Here is a 9,626-nt window from a genome sequence, read left to right as displayed (position 1 = left end):
TCAGAAGGAGAAATCAGAGCTGGACAAGTTTAGATTTCCAAACAAAACGGTTTCATTGGGAGATTTCCTGACATGAGTGAATTATGCAAAACAAACAAGACTCCTGTCAGTATAAAAAAAAGTCACATGGGAAGTATTCCCCAAACTAGTGGAAATATTAAGTAACAAATTGGTTAATATTAACATGTGTGTTTGTTAGTAATTGGTTTATTACTAACTTTGAGTTGCTAATTATGAATATGGAATTTGGTGTACATTTCACTTTTAAAAACCAATTATTATTTCTAGAGCTGTGATAGTAACTAGTCTCTACATGTTAAGTCACAAATGTAAGCTTTTCTGGCATGTACTACAGAAATTCCCATTTCTCTCTCCAACAATATCACTCTAATTTTTGTGTATTATACTTATTTTGTTTACAAAACCTTTTCTCACACACCCAGGAGGCAATATTCTGTGTTAACCTTGGCATTTATACATGTTTGTAATGTATTCCGAGAACTCATTAAGACTCATGCTTGGGAAAAATCTCATTTTAAGTGGTATAGTTGTTAAGCAACTTTACAATTTAATTAGAACCCTCTACTGCATTTCATTAGAAGGTTATTCAGTAATTGCTCAGCAGGTCTTGGGTGTTTACAAATGGAGAAGTGACAGTACATAACACTCTTAAATTATAACTGCACAGCGGGAGAAGATGCTTTAAAATGAGGAATACATTGTTTTAAAAGCAGCATGGGAAAATTCAGTGTCAAATATAATCACCTTTTCCTAGCTATAGTTCCCTTATCAGACAGATGCTTCCATATTCAGAAAATGGAAGTTATTGTATAATTTGCCAATGCCTGCTTTAAATGTACCTCTACAGCAGAACTGATACTAGCCGCCAGGCGCTGCCAGCCGCAGGATTTTGGTACCACATGGGTTGGGCATGTCTCCAGATTCCACATGATAAATCCGTCATCACAGAACTGGTTGTATCATTGCTTTTGATATCTGAGAAGTTGAACAAATAACATTCTGTCCGTGCCATTGTGATAAGATTGAATCTAAAACCAAAGGTATCCCATTGACCTATTTTTAAAAGTACATTGAAAACAATGTTGCAAGTAGCAGATGCTATTAGGACTCTAAACACTTGTTGGATATTTCATATCCCTACTGCAATGTGAGGGTCTAGGGCAAGTAGCTAAAGGTAAAGGGACCCCTGACCGTTAGGTCCAGTCGCGGACAACTCTGGGGTTGTCACACTCATCTTGCTTTACTGGCCGAGGGAGCCGGTGTTTGTCCGCAGTTTTTCCAGGTCATGTGGCCAGCATGACTAAGCCGCTTCTGGCGAACTAGAGCAGCGGTAAAATGCTGTTTACCTTCCCGCCAGAGTGGTACCTATTTATCTACTTGCACTTTGACGTGCTTTCAAACGGCTAGGTTGGCAGGAGCAGGGACAGAGCAACGGGAGCTCACCCCGTCGCGGGGATTCGAACTGCTGACCTTCTGATCGGCAAGCCCTAGGCTTAGCAGTTTACACCACAGCGCCACCCGCGCCCCTGGGCAAGTAGTTACTCTGCCCTAATAAATTAGCACATCCCCAGCACATGAATTACCTGGGGTTGCCATATGTCCGAAATTTCCCAGACACTGCTGGGATTTGGCTGTCAGAAAGTGTCCGGGTGGAAATTGCTGGAATAGCTGGGGAAGTCTGGCTATATGGTGGCTCAGGTCGCGGGTGGCGGCGGCTTCATGGCCTCTCTGGTCCTTCCTGGATTTTCCCATCCGATGTGGCTTGAGCACTCTGCTGGGGCACTCTGCTGCCACTGGGGAAGGGCAGTGGCGTAGCGTGGGGGGTGCAGGGGGGCCAGCCGCACCGGGCGCAACATCTGGGGGGGGCGCTCACCCTCGCAGCTCTCTGCCCCTACCTGGCTCACTCACTCTCTCTCACTGCAGTGCTGGCTGTGCGAATCCGATCCGAGCCGCCGGGTTGCCGCCCACTGTGGAGGGGGTGGGTGCCAGGCGTGCGGTGCGGAGAGAGAGCGAGGGACTATCTGGGGGAGGGACAGTGCAGCGGCCGCCCAGCGCAGCGCTGAGCGTGGGAGAGAACCACACCAGCCCAGCCCAGGCAGCAGCAAGAAGCTGGCAGCGGCGGCAGGTTAGGGGTTAGGGGGCGCAAATTACTTGCCTTGCCCCGGGTGCTGACAACCCACGCTACGCCACTGGGGAAGGGTCAAGCAGGACCAGAGAGGCCGCGGAGAGATGAGCCTCCCTGCCTGGGCCTGACCCAGGCACAACCTTGCCAATGGCCACTTGGAGGTCGAAGGAGGCCTGAGAGAGAGGTGGCTCCATAGCGGAGTCCGCTCAGTGGCCCAGAGTCAACCCCCAGCACTGGCAAGCAGGAGCCCTGTTGCAAACCACGAAGCTGGAGCAGGTGCAGGAAAGGAGTTGGGCAACAAGAGGGGAAAAACCTCCGCCTGGCTGCAGCTTTCACGTCAAGGGTAGGTCTGTCCAGTAAGGCCATTTTCAAAATATGGCAACTCTAGAATTACCCAGTAAGAACTGTGGTATTAGTTGGAAAGTAGCCTTGAATCCCGATAGGTTTGTGTTGAGACGACCGATGTGGCTGATAACATCTTGTCTCTAGCTTTGAGTATTTTCCTGAGGGTCTCCCTGTCAGTCATTCAAATTTACAATTCTTCCAAGTTTCTGTGTTTTCATTGCTTCTCTTATGGCAAGGTTGGGAACCCTTTTCAGTCTGAGGGCCACATTCAGTGGTGGGCACTGATATATATATATATATATATATATATATATGTGTGTGTGTGTGTGTGTGTGTGTGTGTGTTTTTTAAAACTGCTCCTTTTCCCTTATGGGTTATCCAAGATCCCATTTAGGGTCCTTTTGTAGGTTCTCTATTGGTAGGAAAAAATGACAGAGACCAACCAGAGAATATTGAGAAGCAAAGCAGCTAGTAAGCTTGATCTTTATTAACTGTTGCAACAGGGTGCTCCCCCCCCCCACAGGAGAGAGGAGGAGGACCCCGAGCTATGCGTACAAGCCCTTATATAGACATTTTAAATTTCCTGCCCTGGAGTCCAAGACCACCCCCTGAAACATCATACATACATCACAGAAAAGGTAGTTTACAACAGAAATCTGAATGCGTTTTTACCCTGCCTGCCAGGTTACCTGTTAATGATCACTTGACTGGATTACCTGGGGAGCCTGGCCATTCTTTTGTAATGATAATACTTAATTCCTGAGCCAGGTCACAGGCTCACCCTAGTCACACCTTAAATGCGCCCTTAAGGCAGGATTTGTGAGGACAGAGACAATGGGGAGGTTTCTGCATTTCCTTCAACCTTGTAGAGAAATATTTGAGGTGACTGAAAGAGTCAGAATGGCTTTAGGACTTTTCCAGTGGGTTTTGGACATGTGGTTTATATATTTATATATGTGTTTGCCTGGTACATTTATGAATATTTATTATATATAAGACCTAAAAATTCTTATAACACACAGACACACACATACGGGAACAGTTAGGGCTAGAGGCTACAGCAATTGATGTCCTGATATCATGCATGTGGGTTTTATACTTCCTTCCTTACGCTGGGCAGAAGCTTCCCTGACTTTGGGAAGGGTTCCAAGGCTCTTACAGGATGCTGGAGCCCTCTTCCCTCCTTCCCGAAGCTGGGTGGGCTTTGGGAAGGTGGTGGGAGGGCTCTTGAAAATTTTAAAGAAACAGATTTCCTGAAGTCAGGAATGCAGGTTTCATATATTGTTCTGCGGAGCAGTTCCAAAAGTCAAAAGGTCCCCTCCCCATTTCAGTCAATCTCCCTTCCTTTTTGGAGAAGAGATTTTGTGTAGGAAGTGGCTGCACCCAAAGGCCAATCTGCCTTTTGGAGATTCATTTTTTTATTTTTTTAGGGTATATGTACGAATTCCCTGGGGCCCCGAGCACCCACAAAATTCCCCATGAAGGGACTGGGCACTCGCACATTTCAGTGCCAGAACCATGCACACTGCATGCCACCCACGGCCCTGGGCACCCACAGTTGCAGAGCCAAGCTGGTTTGGGGGCAAAAAACAGCCATGCGAGGTTGGTTGGTTACTGATCCAAGGTAGGAAGTGAGCAAAGAAAATGATGAGTTAAGTGCACATGCTCATAGTATTTTCTTTTTGTTTATTAAGGCCATTTGTGATTCAAATCCTCCACCAATCTATTCAGCATTCCTCAGCATGCCTGCTCTTTTTTTCTTTACAAGGCAGATTAGCAAGAAGAGTTTTTTTGCTACAGCACTGGGGATGCCTGGGGCCTTTCTCTTGGGCTGTGGAGCATGAGGTCCGCAGAATACAATGGCCTCTCAGCTGACTTTCCTGTTAGCATAGAATAACTCTGTAAAGGTTCAGACCTAGAACGTATCTTGAACTACAATCTGCAATCTAATTTTTTTACTCAAATGTGACCGTTTTCTTGTCTTTCTCTTAGTTGAGCAGGTGTAAGAAAACACAGGGCTCCTATAGTGGAATCAGTTGTGTAGGAGCAGGATTTGGGGCAGGTATTGGTTATCATACAGAGGGTGTCTGCAGAAATTCCCTTCTATAAAACTACTGTATTAAAAGGTATAAGAAAGGTAAAAGTTGCTTCTGGACATCTTTTCTTTTTTTCTAAATGAAAGATTGAAAATGGTGAAGATGCCACCACTACAACCCACTTTAGGTCATTTGTTGCTCCCAGTGCGCCAGCTGAAAAGCAGTATTCCAAAAGTATTAGGATCAACCAACCCAATTAATTATGACTTTGACAAGCTTACAAAATAATGCAAGCACTCAGTGTGAAGAACTTACATATTGTATCACTAAAGGTATGATAAACCTGAATGATGGGGGATATGCAAAATATCTGCATCAGAAATGCCATCCTGAGAGATGCCTGGATCTCCTGACAACAAATGATCACAACCTGCAATTATTGCACAAAAAATAATTGCCTAAAATGTTTTGGATCCAACTGGGTTGACTCACAATGGATGATTAAATAAACTCGAACTATCAGCCATTTTAAGATTCTAGATATTATTTGAGCTGTTTGACTAATCAGTGTTTATAAATAAGATCTGCTAAAGGCACATAAGTCCTAACACTGTTGCCACGAAGATTTTAACAACCTTAGCAAAGAGGGAGATCAGGTAGCAATGGTTTATCCTGCTAGTTCCTTCTGCTTTCTCTACTCCTAGCACAGTAGTGTCCAAACTTTTTTCTGAGAGGGCCAGATGTGATGAAGTGAAGGCCTGTGAGGGCCGACCAAAGTTCAAAGTTGTTGATTTTTTTTAGGAGTGAAGTTGTTGAGGTTTTTTTAGGATTTTACCCCAGGAAATAAACTGCCACAGGGGCCATATTAAATTGACCAGCGAGCCAGATTAGGCCCCCAAAGTGGACTTTGAACATGCCTGTCCTAGGGGAACCAGATGGAAGAAAATAGGGCTCTTACACCTCGAATAGTTGTGTAGAAAAGGGAATTTCTATAGGTGGAGATTGTGCAAATTATACCCACTGAAATTAAAGGCACAGGAGCCTAGTCCTCTGTTCCAGGCTAGCTTGGTTGTCTTTTGTGTTTCAGCTCAAGACATTGGTCTACTAGGCTTACAAATAGTTTTATTTCAGGTTTTTCAAAATGAGTAAGATAGAAATGACATGATGCACAAATACCTTAAAAGTAGCAGAAAAACACATTGCAAATTGAACAATTCTGACTTGCCCACCACAACAGTTTAAGCATCAATTTATTTTCAGAAAGCTTATAAAGTCTTAGAAATGTGCTCCGGTAATACTGGATTTTCACTTACAGTATTTCCAAAACCTTCAGTTATGTCCAACAGTGTCGCTTAGCCGATAGTAAGGCTCTCATCAACAGAATAGGAGGTAAGCAATTTTGAGTGATTCCCCCTCCCTCTTGCAGCCCCCACCACCTAAATCCACTCCAGAATTTTGAAGGACCCTCCAGGGCAGATGTGGGGTGAGAGCATATCACTGGCTATAACTCTTGTTTTTTCCTGATAGCATGAGAAAGTATTTTTGAAAACAACAGCACAAACCTTTGTTAAAATAGACAAGTACCAATGAAAACATGCCGCAGTACTCAAGTATTTTCCTATCCCACTGATTTTTTCTGAATTCAAGCACCCACAAAACGACATTTCAACTAATAACTAAATATGATTTGTCATTTAACAACTTTATGGGATCGCAAACAAGAGTTTTACTTAAATGCAGCATGTATTTAGGCGTTCTTTTAAATTACTGAAATCATTTGCATTAATGTCTTGCAAAACTATTACTGTTGCTTTTGTCTGAGAAGGGTTAAATTTGATGGTCATCAAACAACAGAGGTCTATTAGTGCTCGTTGGCAATTCTGTAAACCTTCCTTAATTCTGGGGCCTAGGACAGGATCTTTCTTTAGTTGTTTCATTTCAGGTGCTGAAAACCCGATCAAGCTTGTTAGAATCTCATCAGCAAAATCAACTTCTAAATAAGCTGTACCATCAGATATTTTTGCTGATAAACTTGAAAAGCCACCACTGCTTGTTAGATTTCTGGTAAGAGTTACTATAAATGCTCTAATTTTCAGAGTTGTAATAGCCTTGGGCTTGTTACTTAATAAAACTGATAAATATGTGAAGGGAAGGGCATTTAAATCAACTTTGTGGCACTTATTTTGTATTCTGCAAGTCTGTTCAGGTTGAGGATATTGTTCAAGTTCTACATTAATGTCTGTTAGCCTACTGTTAGAATTATTGGAGGGCTTTTCATTGTTTTTCTCTTGTACCATCATATTTCCAAAACGGCCTTCCATGTTTTTGGTTCTCTGGGCATTATGTTTCATTAAAAAATCTCCTGTGCTTTCTTCATGTATATCACACACTATTGTTTCACCAGATTCCCCATCTTTGATTATGCTAGGGCTTCTATTCAGAACCTGTATCTGTTCTTGCATGATCTCTTCTTCTAAAAGTAAATCATCCTCCAATGGAAACTCATAGAAATCTCCTTCCATGTTTCCCAGAACTGGAACACTTTGTTCTTCATTTTCTGCAATGAATGCTGCAGGGTCTTGCTGCAAGCCGCTTTCAGTAGTGGGAAGCAGAGATGTGGTGGAATTTAATCTGGTACTTCTGGTGCAAAATCTACTTTCAAAGGGGGCCTCATTTATCATTAATTCTTCATTTTCCCCAAGACTTGCCAGAAGCTCTTCATCAGAAGGGCCCACTTCATCAACAGGTAGTGAAATGTCACATTCAGCAGCATTTGATTTCTCAGCATTAGGATTTCTGTCTTCTTCTCTAATAAGCCTAGCAAGAACTCTTTCCTCAGAGTTTTCCTCTACAAGGCTATCCACTTCACCCCCCAACAATCTTACATTTTCTGGTTTAAGCAAAAGAACACCTAAGCGATATGCAACTTTCCCCTGTATCATAACCTTTGTCCCTGGAGGAAGATTGCTATGGAGAACAGGGATAGGCTGGTATTCCATGCCTTGAATGTCATGTATGCCATCTGTCAGTTGCAGCATCAGCATTCGAGTAGGCTTTGCTTCCCAGGGCCTCAATGTTCCCTGTGTATTAGCAGTTATTTCCTCATTTACAGTATTTTTCTTTCTTATCTTTTGCAGTTGGGAATAGGCAGGCTGACTCACATCAACAAGTGAATCAATCTGTATGGAATAAAAGCTGTTCAATTCTCCCTTTGGATTGTTTGAAATGCAGTCAGGCAGAACTGGGTATTCGAGATCTCTGAGATCTGTAAGAAGCCACTGCTCAAAAACTTGCTTGTTAATAGAAGCCTGAGCCAAACTGCCACTGCCATTTTCTTGTTGAATCCAATCAATACATGCTTCTAGCCACGGTGCAGGAACCTTCACATGCCATGTAGATGAAAGCCAAGTTTCCACTCTTGCTGCCAGACCTGATGCAGCCATTTTCTTTTGAGGTGAAAGGGAAACTGTTAATGCCCTGGAATGAAACAAAATAGGTTTGCTGACTTAACTAAGTTTTTACTAAATGTCTGATTAAACAACCTATTGCCTGTGGAAACTCATGCAGCAAAATTTAACCAATCGCAACCTATCTGGTAAGCTAGCCAAGTAATTTGCCAGCTCTACCTGTTCATTTAGCGAAAGTAAGTTGTTCGTAGGTCAGCAACTGAGCAGCTAAAAGTATCCCCCCCAAAAAAACTATCATATGATTACTACATTTACTGGACTAGAAAAAAACACAGTTATGGTACCCAAAGACCATCTCTTTCTCACAATTTATTGCCAGGATTTTAGGAAGTGTCTAACAGCCCAACCCTATGCATACTTTCCTCAGAATTTACTCCTTTAGTGCAGAACTATACTTCTCCAACACCCAATGCTAATTCTAGACAACAGAGATAGTTGGTTGGCCACTGTCATAATCCAGCACTGCAGAACAGAGAAGGAATGAAGAAGCAAGGGATAGAAAACGAAGAAGCAAAAGACAGAAAGAAGAGCAGGGTTTATGAAACCATCTGAATATGTATAGTTCTATCCTAAATATATTCCGATGTAACCCCAACTGAATTAAGGGGTTCGGCCCTATCAGCAAGACTGTGAAGAATAAGAGAAATCAATCCACAAAGCATTTACTCTGAAGTAGATGCAGTCACTTAGCTAAAACCACAGCTAGATGAATGATGTGTGAATGACCAGGACACCGTGTGCACATGTGCAAATCTTATGCAAATAACTGAACCATGGAATGAAAACACGCACAACAAAAATTTTAAAGGAACCAAAGCAATGGGAAATTGGGGTGGGGACATAAAAATTGTTGAAACGATGGACACATTTTGTTGATTTGAAAACCCTTCCTAGCATTGTATTAGAAAGTAGAGGTTTTCTAACTTTTTTTTTTTAAAAAAAAAAACCCTCTTTTTTGCCTTCCACAGCAGTCTGGATTGCAGAAATTAAGCACATGAGGTGAAAGTTCCCCTCAGAGAATTAAAGGCTGATGGAGTTGTTTTTTGCAGGCTGTTGTTCCACAAATCATCTGGAAGGCAAGCTAAGGAAAGGCGGTGGTTGTTTTCCCCCTTTAGTTCCTTTTTATTAACAAATTTGCGAGAATGGGCTAAATATTATTACAGGGGAGGTTCTCAAACCTCCGTGGCCTTTGCAGACTGCGATACGGATTCCCCACAGCCAACATTTCCATAAACGGATTAAGACTGCACTACTTCCAACCAGCGAACATTTGATGACAGCGCAACTCTTTTTGTTTCCTAAGCTCAGCTATTTATTAATTATTATTATTATTAAGAAAGCTTAGCCCATGGGGTGGGTCATCCTCTCATTCCGGCGCCCTCTCTCCTCCCGCTCCCCGGACTCCGCGGGACCCGAGAGAAACGGGAGACGAGAAACCCAAGGCTGCCCCTTTCCCCCGCCATCCCGCCACGTACGTGAGAAGCGCTCGACTCGCGTCCTGCCGCCACACGCGGGTCCTCGGGAGCCCTCCGCCCTCCCCCGCTTTTGTTTTAAGCGCCAAAGCGAACTTCCCAGGCTCGCGAGAGGTCCGCCCCGCCGGGAGGACGAGACGGAGTTTGCGCCGGCGCCATT

General features: G+C 43.4%; 1 protein-coding gene across 1 annotated transcript; it reads right to left on the bottom strand.

Annotated features, from left to right (window-relative positions):
• Positions 1 to 5,632: 5,632 nt before the first annotated feature.
• Positions 5,633 to 9,625, bottom strand: RMI1 (RecQ mediated genome instability 1; the record flags this gene model as incomplete). The annotated part of the gene is given in 3 exon segments (XM_083464908.1): positions 5,633 to 8,004; positions 9,470 to 9,594; positions 9,596 to 9,625. Coding segments are annotated over 3 exon segments (1,902 nt in total). The 3' UTR covers positions 5,633 to 6,257.
• Position 9,626: the final 1 nt, after the last annotated feature.

This window comes from Podarcis liolepis (assembly GCF_965112155.1).
Source record: "Podarcis liolepis genome assembly, chromosome: 11".
In the NCBI taxonomy this organism is placed as follows: Eukaryota; Metazoa; Chordata; class Lepidosauria; order Squamata; family Lacertidae; genus Podarcis; species Podarcis liolepis.
Note: the sequence above shows the minus strand (reverse complement) of the source record. Positions and strands in the feature narration are given on the sequence as shown.